The 20,529-nt window shown below is 38.6% G+C and overlaps 5 protein-coding genes across 7 annotated transcripts in view; 3 read left to right on the forward strand and 2 right to left on the reverse strand.

The window, feature by feature from the left end:
* Nucleotides 1–1,578, reverse strand: part of LOC106162220 (dihydroorotate dehydrogenase (quinone), mitochondrial) — a 114,980-nt gene extending 113,402 nt beyond the window's left edge. The window contains exons 1-2 of the mRNA XM_087012157.1: nucleotides 1,233–1,578; nucleotides 977–1,056 (exon numbers count right to left, since the gene is read on the reverse strand). The gene's annotated coding sequence lies outside the window, so the exon portion shown is untranslated. The remainder of the gene's footprint in view (nucleotides 1–976; nucleotides 1,057–1,232) is intronic.
* Nucleotides 110–9,782, forward strand: LOC106174637 (beta1,4-N-acetylgalactosaminyltransferase A-like). The gene is made up of 7 exons (XM_087012164.1): nucleotides 110–1,239; nucleotides 2,087–2,564; nucleotides 6,564–6,799; nucleotides 7,334–7,521; nucleotides 8,198–8,320; nucleotides 8,712–8,807; nucleotides 9,267–9,782. Exons 2-7 carry the CDS (start codon nucleotides 2,357–2,359, stop codon nucleotides 9,406–9,408), a joined length of 993 nt encoding a protein of 330 aa, XP_086868290.1. The 5' UTR covers nucleotides 110–1,239; nucleotides 2,087–2,356; the 3' UTR covers nucleotides 9,409–9,782.
* A 112-nt stretch (nucleotides 9,783–9,894) lies between these two features.
* Nucleotides 9,895–12,644, forward strand: LOC147762532 (beta-1,4-galactosyltransferase 2-like). 2 transcript variants are annotated; one of them, XM_087012171.1, is made up of 4 exons: nucleotides 9,904–10,329; nucleotides 10,526–10,648; nucleotides 10,963–11,058; nucleotides 11,587–12,644. In XM_087012171.1, exons 2-4 carry the CDS (start codon nucleotides 10,560–10,562, stop codon nucleotides 11,726–11,728), a joined length of 327 nt encoding a protein of 108 aa, XP_086868297.1. In that variant the 5' UTR covers nucleotides 9,904–10,329; nucleotides 10,526–10,559; the 3' UTR covers nucleotides 11,729–12,644. The 2 variants fall into 2 exon arrangements, with proteins under 2 accessions (XP_086868298.1, XP_086868297.1); XM_087012172.1 differs by lacking the exons at nucleotides 10,963–11,058; nucleotides 11,587–12,644 and having other exon boundaries at nucleotides 9,895–10,329.
* A 916-nt stretch (nucleotides 12,645–13,560) lies between these two features.
* Nucleotides 13,561–18,984, forward strand: LOC106176980 (beta1,4-N-acetylgalactosaminyltransferase A). Of its 2 annotated transcripts, none has more exons than XM_087012160.1 (6): nucleotides 13,561–13,701; nucleotides 15,947–16,182; nucleotides 16,681–16,868; nucleotides 17,319–17,441; nucleotides 17,755–17,850; nucleotides 18,339–18,984. In XM_087012160.1, exons 1-6 carry the CDS (start codon nucleotides 13,698–13,700, stop codon nucleotides 18,478–18,480), a joined length of 789 nt encoding a protein of 262 aa, XP_086868286.1. In that variant the 5' UTR covers nucleotides 13,561–13,697; the 3' UTR covers nucleotides 18,481–18,984. The 2 variants fall into 2 exon arrangements, with proteins under 2 accessions (XP_086868286.1, XP_013415039.2); XM_013559585.2 differs by having other exon boundaries at nucleotides 13,565–14,461.
* Nucleotides 18,985–19,256: 272 nt separating this feature from the next.
* LOC106176979 (uncharacterized) overlaps nucleotides 19,257–20,529 on the reverse strand; it is a 43,766-nt gene continuing 42,493 nt past the window's right edge. Inside the window, exons 50-51 of the mRNA XM_013559582.2 lie at nucleotides 20,240–20,360; nucleotides 19,257–19,701 (exon numbers count right to left, since the gene is read on the reverse strand). Coding sequence (XP_013415036.2) covers nucleotides 19,566–19,701; nucleotides 20,240–20,360 — 257 coding nt within the window. The 3' untranslated portion in view covers nucleotides 19,257–19,565. The remainder of the gene's footprint in view (nucleotides 19,702–20,239; nucleotides 20,361–20,529) is intronic.

Below are 20,529 nucleotides of genomic sequence, written 5' to 3' on the forward strand. Positions count from 1 at the left end.
CCAATATACATGTACGTGTGTGTGTGTGTGTTTAATATATATATATATATATATATATATATATATATATATATATATAGGTTGTCTTATTTGTTGTCTGTGAACGGTCATTCTATGTCGGAAAGTGTCGCCGGTTTGTCCTATATAGTTCTCACCGCATCTACTGCAAGTCAATACATTAATTAAATCTGAGCTAGTGAAATGTGAGGTACCCAGGTGCGGCACCTGTCCACTAATTAAAGAGGGGAGCCATCTTACATTTAAAAATGGACTTACATTTAGAATTAATCACCCATTCACCTGCACTAGCTCAAATTTATTATATAAGCATTCATACGTTGTAATAAACCTTTTTTTAATTTAGACCATAAAGCTTAAGGTTGATTAGTTCTTGTTCGAAATATGATATCTACAGGAGAATACATATTCAAATATAGGGCCCTCCGCTTTCAAGCTTAGTTTTTCATCACTTCAAGGATTATTTCCAGCTAGTTCCTCAAGAACGTTTATACATTCTGCAATTATTTTCAGAATGAAGTAGCTGCGTTATAGCGCTGAGAGATGCCAAAAAAGTTTCTTTGTTTGTCTTAAAGGATCGAAGTATAATTATGCTACTAATAAGGTTTGACTTTACTTTAATTTGATTCTACATCTCTTCCAGGAATAGTGTTCAGGATACAAAGTTTATGGGTGGGCAAATAATCTTGTGCTCGTAGTCGATGTCACTGTGTCACGTGACAAATATTAATGCTCATCAATGCTCTCTCTCTCTCTCTCTCTCCGGCTGCTTCTCTCATTTTGCGGTACGTCCGGCGAAACACCAAGCTTTATATTCCTTTACATTTGTCATCCAGTTATCTATCAATAGTGTCATTTGTCTGCCTAAGTGTCATTTATCGGATTTGTCTGCTTCTGTGCCTGTAGTTTCAATTTTGAGCTTTATAAGTTGCGCAGTAATGACCTTATAAACACCTACCTGTGAAAGAGTTTCGAGGTCAGTAGCGTCACTTATATTACAAGCATGTGGTAATAGTTGCTACGTCTATATACCTGTAGCTGGAATAAAAAGACTAGAATTTTATCAAACTTGTAAATGAACTGATACAAAAGGACTTCAGATGCGACTTATATACCACAAAGAGCACCGGAGGACAAACGTTTCGCTAGGACACGGATATGTAGGCCTATAATCTCGAATGAAGTTTTACACAGAGAGTGGAATGAAGCCTTACCTGCAGTGTAAGCACCCGGATGTACCTACTACTACAATAGTAGCATGTTAGGCTTAAAATAAAAACAGCTGTGCCAATGGGCGGCCAAAAGGGCAAAAATTCATGTCGTCGATTCACTGCCTTCCCATCGATTCAGTTTCAAGTTTAAACGACCCTGTCATAAATTCAGCAACCATTTTCATCAATTCAATTGTCAAACATTTCCCGTCAACGGTGTATTACAACCAATGCTGTCACTATTTTCGTCGATCGTGTAACTATTCTCGTCGATCGTCAAACTATTCTCGTCGATCGTCTAACTGTTCTCGTCGATCCTGTAACGTCACTTCATCATTCATCGATCGATCGCCAGAGGGCGCTGCGGTAGCACATTGGCATCACATGACTATCAAAATGGCAGACAACAAAATGATTGCTAGTGAAATAAGAAAATTTTCTCAACAATTTCAATTTTAATTGACATTATTTTCTAGTTGTTTTCAACTCTGACCATGGCTGGCCGAGTTAAAAATTACCGCGTGATTGGCAGACAGAAGCACGTGTTGCTACCGCAGCGCCCTCTGGCGATCGATCGATGAGACGATCGACGAGAATAGACGATCGATGAGAATAGTTACAGGATTGACGAGATTAGTTGGACGATCGACGAGATTACACGATCGACGAGAATAGTTAGACGATCGACGAAAATCGTGAGAGCATTGGTTTTAATACACCGTAGATGAGAAATGTTTGACAATTGAATTGACGAAAGTAGATGTTGAATTTATGACAGGATCGTTTAAACTTGAAACTGAATCGATGCCACACACTCGCAGCACTTTGAACTGTGCCTTGTAACATTGCTTTTGCAGGCCCATTCGATCTTTGATATTTGATCGGGAACAAGGAAGTGCGCAGATTGTGAGACTAAAGTTCGAGAGCAAAAAACCGACCCCAAGATACACCCTACCAAAACCGACGCGGGTTTTGAGTTTCAGATTAAGTAGGCCACAGCAACCATTGATGACAGTCAGGATCCTGATGATATTATATCATTCAAGACATCACAGTTACATGTATAACAGGGTGATTCCAATTAAAACTAGAGCTATTATCGCTGTATTAGACCGGGAAACCCACTAATGGCCAGAAGAGCTGGGAAACCAAGGCAACTCGTTAAGTTTTCTATCCTGATCGTTCTACTTCAGGCTGGATTTGTTTTAATTTTACGATCGATACAGAGCTCGTTGAGGACAAGTGTTTCAGTGGAAAATGATTTCGCTGCTACGGGTGATCGTAATGTTTCTGCAAAGATATTACGTCTGTGCGATGTAGACGTCAGTCGGTCTGGTAAGTGTAAAGTATCTGCATTCGCTCTCTCTCTCTCTCTCTCTCTCTCTCTCTCACACACACACACACACACATAGCATTTTCACTTGGGCCAAAATTAAGAATCAAAGCCAAAACACATGACATGACAATTTACCCTTATGTTTACATGTTCCTTCAACCCCTTCCTAATATCTGAGAACCGCCTTACATTGTAGCATGTTAGGCATATGATACTAATCGATAGAATTGTGGGTAAGAAAAGCACTGGAGAAAGGGCATTTAAAAAGCAATGATACTTGTTTTCCATTCATGTCAGGTTGCAACTCTGGCAGAATAAATAAACCCAAGAATTAGCAAAGAAAGTGGAAAAACGGAACTCTACAAACGAAATGAAATGCCCAAGAAAATAGTTTACTACACACACTGGACAATAGAAGTGTCACCCCTACTGAACCAATACTATGGGGGAGATAAATGACTATGGAATGATATGCTCCTGGTATCATTTTATTAACATCAAATTTCACAAAAAATCACAAAATGAGAACAAAATATACATTCTACCAAAATATGCAGTTCAAGTCCAAAATTAGTACTTAGTGGCATAGCCACGTGACCTAATAATAGGTGCCAGTCTACGAGGCAAGGATTCATATAATTGTCTGATGCGTTCAGGGCTTATGCTGGCCCAAGCATGAAACACTGAAAATAACAGAGTTTCTCTGCTGGTTAGACGGGCATTTGTCAAAAGTTTTGACATATCATTCCACACATTTTCTATTATGTTTGCATCCGGACTCTGGGCAGGCCACATCACCCTGCGAATGTCCTGTTGGTCAAACCAATCATCAACTGCTCCGGGCCTGTGACAAGGGGCATTGTCATCCTGGTGAACAAATGGATAATTCCTGTCACCAAACATGTTAGTAATAGATGGTAGCAAGCCTAACTCCAAAACATCGATATATTTCTAGTGATTCATGTTTCCATCAACCACTATCAATTCGCGCACGCCATGGATGCTGATGCAGCCCCACACCATGATGAATATGCTGCTCCGGGTTCGAAAATTCAGTGCATGTGGTTCAAATGCTTTACCAGCAGTTCGCCAGCATCGTACCCGTCTGTCATCAGAGATCAGACCAAAGCGACACTCATCAGAAAAAATATATAGGACCAATTGTCATGGACTGTCCAGTTCCAGATCCTGCTGACCCTAGTTCACTCTACGTTGCCTGTTTTGTAACGATATAAGAGGTTTCAGTCTTGCTACCCTGCTGTACACTCTATGAACATGTAACCGACGCCTAGCAATGTTCACAGACACATTCTTATGTGTGAAATTGTTCCACTGTGTTGTCAACTGACAAGCAGTGTCGAACTTTGACAACCTGGACATCAAAATCAGTCGTCGGTCTTCACGGCCAGTAGTTTTTCTTGGACGACCCATCAGAGGCAATTGTCTCTTGATCCAGTGTTTCTATACCGAGACCAGACCCTCTGCACGGTTCTGACTGAACAATTCAATTGTATCGATATTCTGACATTGCTTATATTCCGCCTCTTCAGGTTAACTTGTACCTATAACCGTTAGATAATTGCCTGTATCTTGCCATATTGGAGGAAGACAGGAATAACAATTGCTGTACATGTACAAGACCAACAATACAATTCCATGGTAAAGCGGTTTTATACTTATTAGTCACATTATAAGTAGACCAGGCATTTTAAGTACCCAAGATCTGCCTACTTTTATTACTCTGAGTTAGGGGGTGACACTTCTATTGTCCAGTGTGTGTAGTACAAAATTTGCAAACTGATCCTTTTTTTACAACATGGATGTCGAGCTCATTTAGGTTGGCCGAACAATACCTGCAATAATAGATATGACAAGTCAAGTGATGTTTGTATTAGTATCAGGCCCGTAGCCAGCAATTTTAAAAGGGGGGTTCTTTTTCTGAAAAAGTGGACCTTTTCGCATAAAAATTTCATGTACCTAGATCAAATTTTACCCAGAGTAGACCTTTTCCCAGCAAAAGGGGCGGTTCTTTCGAACCCACCGAACCCCCCCTGGCTACGGGCCTGAGTATTTCACCACCATTGTTGACCAGTATGCAAGAGTCAGCAGAATGGAATTAGGAAGAGCCAACCTGTGATTTCGTTAGAGTTTGCGGACAAATCCACCCATGATTATTCATTTTATATTTATGAACTTCAGGAATATGTGTAAGTTATAATAAATTCTGTTTTAAGTTATCATACTTATAGCACAATTCCCAAAATTGCATGATGCGAAAAATAATCCAAACAAAAATCGCCCGAGTTTGCAACAGTTGCATCGAAACTCTCTTTAGATTAAATGCATTTTGAAAATTTCCAAAAGTCATACTTTCTGGAAACACATCCTACAAAGCTACTTATTTATCCAATCAAAACCTTAAATATGATAACATCCCTAAAATTAAAGTGCCTGAATTGTCAGGAAGACACGGCGGGATAAAGTAATGCAAAAATTTAAAGCAAGTTATCTTTGAAATGGTACAACCGCGATATGCTCGCTACCTGTACTTAAGGTCACATCGCTCCAAGTGAAGAGAAGACGGATCGATCGATCCATTAGTCATGAGCAGAATAGAAAAAAAAAATCATTTTCTCGAGGAAAATTGCGGTTAGCGCGAAATGTCAGCACAAAATATCTTTAATTAGCCATAGACGAAAATAATATAACATTTATCACCAACTTGTTAAGTATGAGAAACTGACATTCAAATTCGTCTTTTTTCACTAAAATGAATGATTTTTTAAATTTTAAAAAAGACGTGTTTCACACAGAGGCCATTCTTGAGTTTTCGCGTGTTCGCAGGAAGCTAACCTCATAATTGATAAATATACAGTAGATTTATCTGCATGTCCCTGCCGTTGCCAGTGGAGTAAGAAAAATGCTGACAGGCGAGGAATGAGTTTCCAGGGACCTCAAAAAGGCGGAGTGAAAAGGTCTCATATCGTTATATAAAGTAGTAAACAGTTATGGTAACTGGAACATGTGCGGCAAACAGTGATAGGGATTTGATTAAAAATGAACACTCCGCTTAATAACCAAATAGTCAATAGCATGGGTAGACATGGTCGCTAGACCCCATGAGTAGAATGCAAACTTATACCCGGTACGATAGGAACAACTAGAGGGATAAGTAGTAAATGAAATTAATTAATTATTTTTTGAAATTTAAATTATGAATAAATATACATATGTATAAAAACATGACAAATATAGTGATACCACAAAATAATAAAAACAGTTATTTACATTGTGGTCGATATTTGGAATGATCACGTGACTAGAATAAAAAAGGATTAAATTTAAAAAAAGCTAAGAAGAGCTAAATGTGTGTGTGTGTGTGTGTGTGTGTGTGTGATTAAACAAGACTAAGATTTAAATTTCAAAGTTAGCCATCATTCTATCCCGCTTGGATTTTTGACATCGATTATAATAGCAGTTGCAAGAGGGTCTAAATATGATAAAAAATACAATCTGTATTCCATAAAACGGGCAACTAGAAAGCTTTTTCACATGTGTGACACGCATTTGTATACTTAGGTCCCTTAATGAGTTTACACCTGATGTATAAAATAGGGTTTGGGCGATTAATGTGCGCACGGTACTATATTTGAAGTCTAGACTACAGAATACATACATGTAGTCGTATACCTAACCGCGAGAGATATTCTCATATGAATTAAACAAACAGAAAATTACAAAATCAAGTATTTTATAGGCACAGGTAGTAGAGCTAAATGTTTTTCTCTTGACCTGGTATATAAATAGTAACCGATTACCCTAAATTTGCGGCCCAATGTGTGCCAGCGTCTTCATCTTCAATTTTATTAGGCTTTGCATTCGGGCTAAAAAAAGGAAGAAACTGACGCTTGTAAGACCTGAGTATTTGAGGCTAGAATTTCAGGTAAAATTTTAAGGAAAAAAGACAATTTTCTGTAAACCAAACTCATCGTTTTCAGTTGGAAACACCGGAGTTACGAAGAATTTTACAATCAGCCTCCAAGAAGTCTCTCAGAAGCTGCAAGGCATCGGTCCAGGTGGAAAATGGAACCCACGCGACTGTCTGGCGAGAAATCGCGTCACCATAGTCGTGCCATTCAGGGATAGATGGGGCCATCTGGCGGTGTTTTTAAATTTCATGCATCCTTTTTTACAGAGGCAACTTTTACACTATAGGATATTAGTTGTTGAGCAGGTACCAGTATACATGTACCTTAGTGACATCACTTGCTGACCCAGTAGTCGTGAAGGCAACATTTGTGATCACATAGAAATTTAGCCTGAGTACTCAGAATACTTTACTAAGCTGGTGTTAATGTCGATTTTGTAACTGGCAATTTCAATATTTTTCATATACGCCCCTTAAGATAGATATTTGACTGCGTGAAATGTTATTCGATTCTTAAATATAATTTATCTTATACTAAGTTGCAAGTCGGCTAATGAACGCTGCCCCCACCGTGAGTTTCAGAGGGCACTTGGAACGCATATCTCCGCTATGCTTCTGTCGTGACGCTACATGTAGAGACGGCAGTTTCCAGCGTTTTAAAATAATTTTCCTCTGAAACCCAGGATACCTTCCCTTGGCGTTAACATGAAATCATACAGTTCCTTGTTCCGAGGAATAAATATGTGATCTTTTTATCCATTAATTGTGCTATTTCTGATAATGGGCCTGCTGGTGAGTGAAGCCATGCATCTTTTCATTGTAATGTGCCTTATGTTTCAGATTGGAATCGGGGTGTACAACAAAGGGATGTTAATGAACGCAGCCTTTTTAGAAACAAGACAGCATTTCCCCACGGATTGTGTTATATTCCACGACGTAGATCTCATTCCGGAACTTAACAATAATTCCTACGCATGCGCCAGAGAGCCAAGACACTTGGCACCAGCTGTGGACGTATTGGATTACAAGTAAGATTGAAGAAACACCGTATACATATATATTGTAAAATGCTTTTAGTTCTATTTTTCGCAGTGGACACTGGGGAAAAAACCAAGTTTAGGAGACTGAATTCCATGCTGTCACCATGCCACGGCTGTCTGATCTGGACAGGGGCTGTGCCATTGATCATTGACACTGGCACAGTGTCATGGTTTGGGCAGGCGTAAGACAGAACTCGTGGTGATTTTAAGGTGATTATAACACAGAACTCGTGGTGATTGTGCCATTCGTACACTAACATCCAACCCTAGGCTTGCTCCATCGGGACATCACCCGTCCCCATAACGCCAGGATAGCACAGGCATACCTGCAGCAGTAGCAGATACAGTCTCTTTTTTCTTAGACCAGACACGTCTCCCGTGACTGGGATGATTTGGACAACCGACTTCACAACCACCAGCCACAGCCTACCACCCTCATAGAGTTAAGAGCTGCACTGGTGGAAGAATGGAGAAAGATGACTCACAAAAGCATAAAACCATATACATATCAAAACTTGCGTTTCCTTTTTTTTGTTAGTATATGCACTGCAAAGTAAAATCAAATTTATATATCTGATACCGGCCTTGCGAAAAGAGTCAATGAAGTTGTTGTCTCATACCATGCAGTTTCAGTGTGCTAAGATTGTTTTCTTCTCTATTTCAGTCTTCCTTACGGTCCCCTTGTGGGCGGTGTACTGATGTTCACTCCCCAGGACTTCCAGGCTGTCAATGGTTATTCCAACGCTTACTGGGGCTGGGGAGCAGAAGATGATGATATGGGTTATAGGTAACCAGCGTCTGAACCCTCTTTTTCCTAAAGTCGTATGTGTAGAAGCCACAGGGCGACATTTTGGGTGGGGTGGTACTTGACCTTTTTCTTTTTTTTCAATCATATCAGTCATAAGCGCAGGAAGCATTATGAGCTAAGCCCCCCTCGCTATTTTTTTTTCTGAATGGTCATTTCTCCCCCCCCCCTCCACAAACCCACACATACACAAACCCGCTTCCTACAAACTGTTACTCTTACATGCAGGAGTTGGAGAATCTCTCTCTCTCTCTCTCCATCTCTCTCCCCCCACCTCTCTCTCTCTCTCTCTCTTTCGCGCGCGCGCGTCCGTGCATATTGTTCTTGTCTCTTCGGCGACCTTCATTGACTTACATATCTGTTTCAATTTCAGAATAAAAAAGGCCGGTTTAAGGATTTCGCGCCCATCCCTCAATACCGGCCGTTATACTATGTTAGTGCATACACAGCGCAGGAAAAACGAAAGAAGGTAAATGTAGACTTAGACATGATATATTTATACTTATCAATGCGGGGGCTCAACTTAAGATTTGTCAAGAGAAATATAAAGGTGTGACTGCCACTGTACAACAAAGTTTTTTTAAATCATGTTTTAAACAAAAAATAATGATAATACATTCTTACAAGGTGATTTCCATAAAATCTCCGTGCGACTTACAAAAGTGTTAAGATTTTAAATTATACACTAGAAATGGCTAAATTTTAAACAACCATGCTTTGTTTATGATATCTTTTTAATATTTTAAATAAATGGCCTAAATTTTTTAAATGTTCATTTTCGTCATGAGCATTAAAGCCGATTAAAATTTATGCTTTTGGCAAATGTTATCTTAGGGTTTGGGCATACATGTTTATCTAAAATGCCCCTTCAATAAACTTCAGTTGTACAGATGTAAAAGTTATGCTGAACTCTCATATGTAATTCCAGAGTTGAAATTCTTCAGAAAGGCATGGAGCGACAGCCCTGGGACGGTCTGAGTAACGTTAACTACTCAGTGCTTGACATCAGATTAAATCCCTTGTTCACGCACATGTTGATAGACATAGGGAAAACGCCTGACACGTACTGATACCAAGCACGCGTTCATCTAGGGATGCAACAATACATATACCAGCATATATTGCTTTACTACTGAAAAGAGCGACAGACAGAAGTCTTGTACCAGGAATGGTAATCTACTAGGAATCATAGTCTGCTTCCCATGTCTTTGTTCCGGTGACATTCTTCTCATATACTAACCCCAATACTCCGACTTACCTTAACCTGTTCTAATTATACGGACTTTATTCATAGGACTACCATTCCTGTTACATCTGTCTTAAAGCCAGCGGTGCTTTATTAATTTGGCATATTTATTGTTTTAATGAGCAATTTTAAAAAAGGATGTGAATAATAGTTTTTTTCGGCGTAGACACAGAGACACTTGTGATTTAGCGTTACTTTTTACTTCGTGATTTAGCAAAAAAAAAAAAAAAAAAAAAAAAAAAAAAAAAAAAAAAAAAAAAAAAAGTAAAATAAAATAAAATAAAAAAAAAAAATAAATAAAAACGCAAGTTTTTGTTTCAATCACACTGCTTCAAAATGCCCAATGGTCATTCACTGCATTCAGTGACAGAACACAATCTCAATCCTGCAGTAGAGTATACCCATAGTGAGTACTTGAGTGATTCCTGACAGTGGGTAGCTTTAGAATTTCAGACATCTCATCTAAACACAAACTGGGACAAAAGTCTAGCATAATTCACAATCAATGCTAGTGGACACTGGGAAACCGCCAAGAGCACTGGACTGAACTGTCACCACCCGTACCCATAACGCCAGGATAACACAGGCATACCTGCAGCAGTAGCGGACCCAGTCTCTTCTTTTTAGACCAGACATGTCTGTGTTCCATGCCTGTGATAAAATGGGCAGACGATTTCATAACCACCAGCCACAGCCTACCACCGTCATAGAGTTAAAAGCTGCACTGGTGGAAGAATGGGGAAAGGTGACTCTCAAAAGCATAAAACCATAGACATATCAGAACTTGCGTTTCTTCTTTTTTTTTTGTTAGTATATGCATTGCATAGTAAAATCAAATTTGTATACCCAGTATCTGATACCGGCATTGCGAAAAGAGTAAACGAAGTTGTCTCATACTGTACAGTTTCAGTGTGCCAAGATTGTTTTCTTCTCTATTTCAGTCTTCCTTACGGTCCCCTTGTGGGCGGCGTATTGATGTTTACTCCCCAGGACTTCCAGGCTGTCAATGGTTATTCCAACGCCTACTGGGGCTGGGGAGCGGAGGATGATGATATGGGTTATAGGTAACCAGCGTCTGAACCCTTTTTATCCTAAAGTCATGTGTAGGGCGACATTTGGGTGGGGTGGTGGTTGACCTTTTTCTTTTTCAATCATATCAGTCATAGCACACAAAGCATTATGAGCTAACCCCCCCTCGCTATTTTTTCTGAATGGTCATCTCTTCCCCCCCCCCCCCACACACACAACACACACATAAACTCGCTTCCTGCAAACTGTTACTCTTACATGTAGGAGTTGGAGAATCTCTCTCTCTCTCTCTCTCTCTCTCTCTCTCGCGTTTGTTTTTCATTGACTTACATTTCTGTTACAATTTCAGAATAAACAAGGCCGGTTTAAGGATTTCCCGCCCATCTCTCAATACCGGCCGTTATACTATGTTAGTGCATAAACAGCGCAGGAAAAACGAAAGAAGGTAAATGTAGAATTAGACATGATATATTAAAACTTATAAATTCGGGGGCTCAACTTAAGATTTGTCAAGAGAAATATAGAGGTGTGACTGCCACTGTACAACTTTTTTGATTTTTACAATCATCAGCGGGTTTAGTGACAGTTTTTTTAAAATCAGATTTTAAACAAAAAGTAATGATAACTCATGTAACAATAATACATTCTTACAAGGCAATTGCCATAAAATCTCCTTGCGACTTACCAAGCTGTTTAGATTAAAATAATACTGGCGTTAAAATATACATTAGAATGGCTAAATTTTAAACAACCATGCTTTATTTTTAATATGTTTATAATATTTTTAATTAATGACCTGATTTTTTTAATGTTCACTTTCATCATGTACATTAAAGGTGATTAAAAATATATGCTTTTCGCAAATGTTATCTTAGGTTTTTGGCAAATATCTAAAATGCTCCTTCAATTTACTTCAGCTGTGCAGATGTAAAAGTTATACTGATCTTCACGAATTCTCATATGTATTTTCCAGAGTTGAAATCCTCAATAAAGGCATGGAGCGACAGCCCTGGGACGGTCTGAGTAACGTTAACTACTCAGTGCTTGACATCAGATTAAAGCCCCTGTTCACGCACATGTTGATAGACATAGGGAAAACGCCTGACACGTACTGATACCAAACACGCGTTCATCTAGGGATGCAACAATACATATACGCGCATATATTGCTTAACTACTAAAAGAGCGACAGACAGAGGTCTTGTACCAGGAATGGTAATCTGCTAAGAACCATAGTCTGCTTCCCATGGCTTTGTTCCGGTGACATTCTTCTCATATACTAACCCCAATACTCCGACTTACCTTAACCTGTTCTAATTATATGGGACCCCGGACTGCATTCCTAGGACTACCATTCCTGTTACATCTGTCTTAAAGCCAGTGGTGCTTTATTAATTTGGCATATTTATTGCTTCAATGAGCAATTAAAAAAATGATGTGAATAATAGTTTTTTTACGGCGTAGACACAGAGACATTTGTGATTTAGCGTTACTTTTTGCTTCGTGACTTTGGATAACGTTGTTACGATGTACGATTCAAGGCGGTGTGTGAAAGTGGCAATGTTTGTGAGGGACGTCGAAAAGATGAACATAGTTTTTTTTAGCGCGGGACAAGCGTTTATTCTGATGAAAAATTCACATCCAATTTCTGTTTTCAAAAGAATTTTTGAATTACGTTTTTTTATGTGTATATACAGGTATATGTATCTTCTAAAGATAAAACTATAATGCCTGTAATTTTTTTTAATTACGCAGAAGCTATACAGAATATTGGGTGCCTATATATGCTTAAAAGCATTCTTTTTGTTTACTTTTTTCATAATAATCATATTAAGAATATGCTGAACTTTTGGTCTTTTTGTTTATAACAGGTAGCTCAAAAAGAACAATAACTTCAACGATTTGAAGGTATTGCAATGAAATTTCGGATGACTGTGAAGTTATTTAACTTTGAAATTAGTTACGTTTTTTCTTCTTTTATTTTTGAGCCCATATCATGCATTGTATAATTTTATTCATTATCCCGCCAATCTTCAAGTAAGAAATAAGAAGATAAGAAAACAAACACTGAATGTAGACAGTGTACGTGAATGTATGCTTTGTTTATTCGTACCTTGTCGCGTTTTTATTCGCTACTGGCACTCCTACCTTTTCATTGTATTGTAGTCTTAAGCCGAATGACCTAAAATACGGTGAAAACCCCCTTCGTCCCAGCTTCGGATCAGTCTGGTTCACGCGTTCAACCAATTAAAGAGATGACCTCATCCAAAGTCAGTATTTCATAACTTGTTCCTCAAGGCGCAAAGACAATTTCTAAATTCATATATATTATACGTTGTAGAAAACCTCTTTTTTTTTTTATTAATTTAGACCATGATACCTAAGGTTGTTCAAAACGTAATATCTATAGGAGAATACATATTCAAATATAGGGCTTTCTGCTTTCAAGCTTTTTCATCACTAGAAGAATTATTTCCAGCAAGTTCCTCAATGGCGTTTAAAATCATTTTCAGAATTAAGTAGCTTCGTTATTGTGCTGAGAGATGTCAATAAAGTTTGTTTGTTTGTCCTTAAGGATCGAAGTATTATGTTACTTGTAAGGTGGGGGTTTGATTTTACTCTATTTTGATTCTACATTTCTTCCAGGAATAGTGTTCAGGATACAAAGTTTATGGGTGGGCAAATAATCTTGTGCTCGTAGTTGATGTCACTATGTCACCTGACGAATATCAATGCTCATCAATGCACTCTCTCTCTCTCTCCGGCTGCCTCCATGGCCATCCAGTTGTCTGTCAGTAGTGTCATTTGTCTGCCTTAGTGTCGTTTGTCGGGTTTGTCTGGTTCTGTGCCTGTAGTCTCAAATCTCGTCCTTTGAAGTTGCGCAGTATTGACGTAATAAAGACCTACCTGTGAAAAAGTTTCGAGGTCAGGTGTCCCATTACTAACAAACAGGGCGTTTATATGCGGGAGTGGTTATTGTATAGCTGGAATAAAAAGACTAAAAATTGAGTCGATACAAAAAGAACTTCAATTGCCGATTATATAATACAAAGAGCAACGGAGGAAACGAAGTTATGCTAGGACATGGGTATGTATAATCTCGATGGAAGGTTTAAAACACAGAATTGAATGAGGCTTACCTACAGGACAGTGTACAGTGGTAATACCCGAAGGTACCTACTACTACAGTAGTGAATCTGTCGCATGTAAGGTCCAAAACTGAAACAGCTGTGCCTCACACTTTCAGCACTTTGAACTGTGCCTTGGATCATTGTTTTTTCACAGGCCCATCCGATCTTTGATCAGTAACAAATAAGTACGCAGATTGTGAGATAAAATTTCGAGAACAAAAAGGACTCATACCCGCCAAGGAAGTAAATGCTAGTATCTATTCACTTATGATCCAAGTACCTAACAAGTCCGCAAACGCAGATTTTGAGTTTCGGATCGAGTGGCTCACAGCAACTGTTGGTGACAGTCATGATCCTGGACAGTCTTGATGGTATCATTTCATTCGTGATCTCACACTAACAGGGCCATTCCTTTTAAAACTAGAGCGATTGTCCCTGAATTATCAGCGTATTACTGACCGGGAAACCCGCTAATGGCCAGAAGAGCTGGGAAACCAAGGCTGGTCGTGAAGATTTCTATCCTGATTGTTTTGCTTCAGACTGGATTTGTTTTGATTTTACGATCGTCAGAGAGCTCGTTGAGGATAAGTGACTCAGTTAAAACCATTGGAGAAGGTCAACGTAAAATAAAAGTGGACAATGGTTTAGCTGCTACAGGTGATCGTAATGTGTCTAAAAAGATATTACGTCTGTGTGATAAAGACGTAAGTCGGTCTGGTAAGTGTAACATGTTTTTATTATCTCTCTCTCTCTCTCATATATATATATATATATATACTTATTTTCATTTTGGTCCATATTTGGAATGATCACGTGACTAGAATAAAAAGGGATAGAATTGAAAAAAGGTAAAGAGATGGCTAAATAAATTTTGTTTACTTTCGTTCGTCCTTTCCTTTATGTAATTTATTTTGTGTGTCTGTACGAGCGTGTGTGTTTGTGTGTGTGTGTGTGTGTGTTTAAACAATACTCTAAGTCTCACTTCAAAGTTCGCTAATATTTCACCCCACTAGGATTTTTTTTAGATTAGATTAGATTAGATTAGCGTTGATTTCCGATTCAGGTTCCTACTGGATCCTCTTTATCGGACTCTTCCTCCAAAACTAACTTGTGACTTCCGATGATGTTAATTTCGGACCTATAATTGTCATATTTGAGTTCCTGGTCATCCCACCGCTTGTCTAATCTGTTCTTAAAAGAGTTGAGGCTTTTTGCCCTGACAGCTTGATCGGGTAGGCTATTCAATATAAGTGTTGTACGCACAGTAAGGCTGTATTTTCTCAAATCTAATTTGGCTCTTTGAGGGAATAGCTTGAAACAATTTCCTCTATTACCAGACCTATGTGATTGACTTGACTATAATTTAATAAAGTCTCTAGTTGATTTGTCGTATATCCTAGTGACTAGTTTGTACATCTCAATCATGCCCCCTCTCACCCTCCTATAGCTAAGTGTTGGTAACTCTGGTAGCTAAGTTTACGTAACCTTTCTGGGTAACTAAGGTTATTCATACCCGGTAGCTGTTTTGTAGCCCTACGCTGCACTCCCTCAATTTGATCAATGAATTTGCTCTTGTGTGGTGCCCACGCTGAGCTAGCATAATTCAGGTGAGTACGTACTAGTGATTTGTAGAGAGGTAGGAATGTCTTAGAGTCCAAATGTTGAAATATTCTTATGATAATTGCGAACATAGACATTTTGACATTGATCATAATGGCAGTTGCAGTTAAGTCTTAGTCTGATAAAAATATATAATCAAAATGCGACATATGGGCGACTAGAAAGCGTTTCCACATGTGTGACACGTATTTGAATACTTCGGTCGGTTAATGCATGGATTACACCTGTTGTATAAAATAAGGTTTGGGCGATTAATGTGCGCACGGTACTATGTTTGAAGTCTAGACTGCAGAATACATGTACGTAATCGTATGCTTAACCGCGAGAGATATTCTCATATGGATTAAACAATCAGAAAATGACAGAATCAAGCAGTTTATAGGCACAGGTAGAAGATCTATAGTTTTTCTCCTAATTTGGTTTAGAATTGCCCTGAATAGGCGGCTCAGCGTCTTCGTGATTAATATTTTTGGTCTGTGCACCTGGGCTAAAATGAAGAACCTGGCCCGTGTATACGACCTGAAACTAAGGTCAATATTTGAGGTAGAAATTTAATTAAAAAAGACAATTCATCGTTTTCAGTTGGAAACACTGGAGTTACGAAGAATTTTACTATAAGCCTCCAAGAAGTCTCTCAGAAGCTGCAAGGCATCGGTCCAGGTGGAAAATGGAACCCACGTAACTGCCTCGCGAGAAATAGCGTCACCATAGTAGTGCCATTCAGGGATAGATGGGGCCACCTGGCGGTGTTTTTAAATTTTATGCATCCTTTTCTACAGAGGCAACTTTTAAAGTATAGGATTTTAGTTGTTGAACAGGTACCAGTATACATGTACCTTACAGACATATATACTGACCCAGTAGTTGTGAAGGCAGCATTTCTGATCATATGAAAATTAAAATAATTTTGCATCTCTGATTAACAATTTTAAAATGTTTCCCCCAAATACTTCCCTTAAGATAGATATTCGACTTACTAGATAATATTTTTGAATTTTCAGATATGATATAGATAGTTAATGCTCAATAACAAGTCAGCAATTGTGCCCTTTCCCCCACCCTGAGTTTAAGAAAACATAATAATAAGATTATGTCGTGATCCTAGAGACAACAGTTTCCAGTCTTATCAGGTTATTTTCCTTTGAAACCCAGGATACCTTCCCTTGACGTCAACATGAAATCATATAGTTCCTTGTTCCGAGGAATAAATATATGATCTTTTTATCCATTAATTGTGATATTTCTTATAATGAGTCTGCTGGTGCATTACAATAATGGGCATGCGACCCATTTTTGTAATGTGCTTCATGTTTCAGATTGGAATTGGAGTGTACAACAAGGCGATGTTAATGAACGCAGCCTTTTTAGAAACAAGACAGCATTTCCCCACGGATTGTATTATATTCCACGACGTAGATCTCATTCCGGAACTTAACAACAATTCCTACGCATGCGCCAAAGGGCCAAGACACTTGGCACCAGCTGTGGATGAATTAGGCTACCAGTAAGATTACAGCAACGCTGTATGTTCTTCTGTCTTATAAATGTTTTTTAGACAAGGGCTGTAAATTGATTTGGTTCTGCTTGTACATATATTTTTGCAAGACTTACAGACATGACATACTGTACAATGTGCGTATCAGACCTTCATACCATTGTAACATATTTGAGAAAATAGATAAAAAACATAATTTTTCTCTTTACATTTGCATTCCTATTGCATTCTAGCGCACCACTATATGGTGCAATGTTCATCGTTTTTTCGTTTGAAAGCATGCTCCGACAAATCAAAAATTTCCTTCTAACAAAATATTTTATTCTATTTAAAGACGATAAAATGTATGTATTGCATAGTTATATCATAGATTTAAATCTAAAGCTGGCATTACGAGAATAGTAAATGAAGTTGTTGTCTCATAATATGCAATTTCAATGTTGTTTTTCTCTATTTCAGTCTTCTTTACGGTCGCTTAGTGGGCGGTGTATTGATGTTTACTCCCCAGGACTTCCAGGCTGTCAATGGTTATTCCAACGCTTACTGGGGCTGGGGAGCAGAAGATGATGATATGGGTTATAGGTGACCAACTTCTGAACTCTTTTTATCCTAAAATCATGTGTAGTAGCCGATTTGATGGGTGGGGTGGCGGTTAGTCTCTACACTTTTTCAATCATATCAGTCATAAGTGCAGAAAGCAGTATGATCTAACCCCTTTCGCTATCTTTTCTGAATGCCCCCCCCCCACAAACTTTAAACCTTTATTTTTACATATAGGAATTAGAGAAACTCTCTCTCTATCTTTCCTGCTCCCTCGCTCTCTCTCTCGCATTCGTGAAAATTATTCGTGTTTCTATACGAGCTTTTTTGACTCACATATTTCTTTCAATTTCAGAATAAAAAAGGCCGGTTTAACGCTTTCCCGCCCATCTCTCAACACTGGCCGTTATACTATGTTAGTGCATAAACATCGCAGGAAAAACACGAGAAGGTAAGTGTGGACATGGTATATTAATACTTAGAAATTGGGGCTCAACTTAAGATTTGTCATGAGAAATAAAGAGGTGTGACTGCCACTGTACAACATTTCCGATTTTAACAATTATCAGTGGGCTTAGTGAACGTTTTAAAAAAATTTAAACAAACAATGGTAACTCATGCAATAATAATAATACATTCTGACAAGATGCTTTCCATTAAATCCGTGCGTCTTACAATTGTTTAGGTACATAATACTGACTTACAAATACACACTAAAATGGCTACATTTTTAACAACCATTAAAATACATGTTCTTTGTTTATAATTTGTTCATATATTTTTTATAAATTAATGGCCTGGATTTTTTTGGCACCTTTCTATTTGCAATTCGTATCATAGGTTTTGGGCATACATCTGAAATTCCCCATTCAATTAACTTAAGCTGCGCAGATGTAAAAGTCATACTGAACTTCACGAATTATCATATGTTTATTCTAGATTTGAAATCCTTGATAAAGGCATGCAGCGACAGCCCTGGGACGGTCTGAGTAACGTTAACTACTCAGTGCTTGGAATAAGATTAAAGCCCCTGTTCACGCACATGTTGATAGACATAGGGAAAACGCCTGACACGTTCTGAGACCAAGCATGCGTTCATCCAGAGATGCAACAATGAATGTCACTGAGAGACCATTAAAGGATTACGCGGTCTCCCTTTCATGTAGGTCCCCCATATTTAGGTCTCTTGCTTTACTCCTAAAAAGCGACAGACAGAGGCTGTGTAACAGGTATAGTGGTCTGCTAGAAATCACAGTCCGTTGCTTTTTGACTTTGGATAACGTCGTCATCATGTACGATGCAAAGTGCTATGTGAAAGTGTCAATGTTTTTGAGAGACGTCGAAAAGATGAACATAGTTTTATAGCGTGGGACAAACGTTTATTCTGATGAAGAATTCACATCGGGTTTCTGTTTTCAAAAGAATTTTTGAATTTACGTTGTTATTTTGTGTGTATACAGGTATCTTCTAAAGATATATGCCTGTAATGTTTTTTTAATTGCGAAGAAGCTATTCAGAATATTTGGCGCCGATTTTTTTTTGTATGACGCTTATATTGATATAATAAACAAACACAGAATGAGTTTGTCATGAGTCTGAATCTATTTCCTCTGACTGTAAATAGTTCTATCGTTTTATGGCCACGATAAAAGTAAGAGGATTTAATCCAAAGATTTAATCGTGTGTGGTCTTCGTGACTCGAATGTTTAACTCCACAAACCTGATTGTTATCCTAGGAATTCATGTTCGCATTACCACTTTTCAAAGGTTAGTGTCAAGGCCCAATTCCATCAATAATTTTTTAAATCAAAATGCACAACTCTTGTAACTGAATGATGTAAGTAAAACATGCAAGAATGCACTACATATTTTATTGAAAAAGAAACAACAAATGACCCGTCTAATACTTTCATCTAGAATCAAAAGGCCAGTCAAGCTGCAAATGCAGTTCTGGTAATGAATCATTACACAGTCATATAGGCTAGCACTAAGATATATAAGTTGTTTTCCAATCATGAACCGAATGTGCGGCAAGCTTCTATTTTCCATAACAAATACTCCAGATATAATATCTATTTCAAAACTTATAAGTCATCTGTGTCTAAACACTGATTTTTTTAGAATGCTAGATTCACTATGAAGAATCCATGTGTGTAGTGCTCCTTCCTAAGGAAGAGTGGCCTCTGTGAGACCCGCCGGATACGTCAGTGTGTAACCCGCTGGGCAGTTGGGTCTCTGGCAGCACTTTCCGGCAGGAGCGGGATCGAGACGGCAGGCGGCCGGCAACTGCCAGGTCGGACATCTATAGGACGAAAACAAAACCAGATTATGAACTGTATCATTTCATTCTTTGAGGAAGGGAAGGGAGGAGGGGGGGGGGCAGAGGGAACATTTGTCGGAAGGGATTATGGACGGACGGAAGGGTTACGTTGGCGGAGGCGATGAAGTCAAGCATCTATGATAGTTTGCACTGGAGTATATGGAATTTTGCTAAAGGGTGGGGATTTTCTCATTATCTGGCATACGAAGACAAGATTACTGTTATATGTAGGGTACAAAGATGGTAAATTGCTTGGTTTTGTCTAACTTTGCATGTACCTCTAAGGCTAAGGACGGTGGGGCGGGGGGGGGGGGGGGGGGGGGGCACGTGGCCCAAGACCCTCACCTAGGGCCCGCTATTGGATTTGTGATACACAAGGTCATTTGAGACGAAAAACAATAGGCATTTTAGCCATACGTCTTTAAATTCTTTTTGTGAGACACGTATTTTAAATATCGAACGGTTGATAGGTAAAGTCATAAAATAATGAAATAATGTTAATTTGGGTTTCAATACATACAAAGCGTTACAGGTGTAGCGTCCAGAGACACCATCTGTGCAGGTGCAGCTGTATTTACAACCATCTCTCCACTGTTGCCCTTGGGTGTAGGTTTTCCCGTCAGTGTATATGCATACGTTTGCTGAAATAATACATTAAAGATGTAGTTCTACCTGTAGGTCAGACTCTCACCAAAATTAAACTAGCAAATTATTTTGGATGTTGAATTTTTGTATAAAAAAGTAAGCTGAAACAACTGAAACACATACATTCCATTTGCATTTTTGGGACGAAGTGTTAAGAAATTGACC

The sequence above is a fragment of the Lingula anatina genome, chromosome 4 (genome assembly GCF_051362555.1).
Source record: "Lingula anatina isolate TDL-2025a chromosome 4, LinAna3.0, whole genome shotgun sequence".
NCBI classification, from domain to species: Eukaryota; Metazoa; Brachiopoda; class Lingulata; order Lingulida; family Lingulidae; genus Lingula; species Lingula anatina.

Coding starts and splice junctions, on each gene's coding strand:
- LOC106174637 (XM_087012164.1), top strand. CDS start 2,357: ATGGCCAGAAGAGCTGGGAAACCAAGGCAACTCGTTAAGTTTTCTATC. Junction 2,565..6,563: donor TGTAGACGTCAGTCGGTCTG/GTAAGTGTAAAG, acceptor CATCGTTTTCAG/TTGGAAACACCGGAGTTACG. Junction 8,321..8,711: donor GATGATGATATGGGTTATAG/GTAACCAGCGTC, acceptor TTTCAATTTCAG/AATAAAAAAGGCCGGTTTAA.
- LOC147762532 (XM_087012171.1), top strand. CDS start 10,560: ATGTTTACTCCCCAGGACTTCCAGGCTGTCAATGGTTATTCCAACGCC. Junction 10,649..10,962: donor GATGATGATATGGGTTATAG/GTAACCAGCGTC, acceptor TTACAATTTCAG/AATAAACAAGGCCGGTTTAA. Junction 11,059..11,586: donor CGCAGGAAAAACGAAAGAAG/GTAAATGTAGAA, acceptor TGTATTTTCCAG/AGTTGAAATCCTCAATAAAG.
- LOC106176980 (XM_013559585.2), top strand. CDS start 14,218: ATGGCCAGAAGAGCTGGGAAACCAAGGCTGGTCGTGAAGATTTCTATC. Junction 16,183..16,680: donor GGATTTTAGTTGTTGAACAG/GTACCAGTATAC, acceptor TTCATGTTTCAG/ATTGGAATTGGAGTGTACAA. Junction 17,442..17,754: donor GATGATGATATGGGTTATAG/GTGACCAACTTC, acceptor TTTCAATTTCAG/AATAAAAAAGGCCGGTTTAA.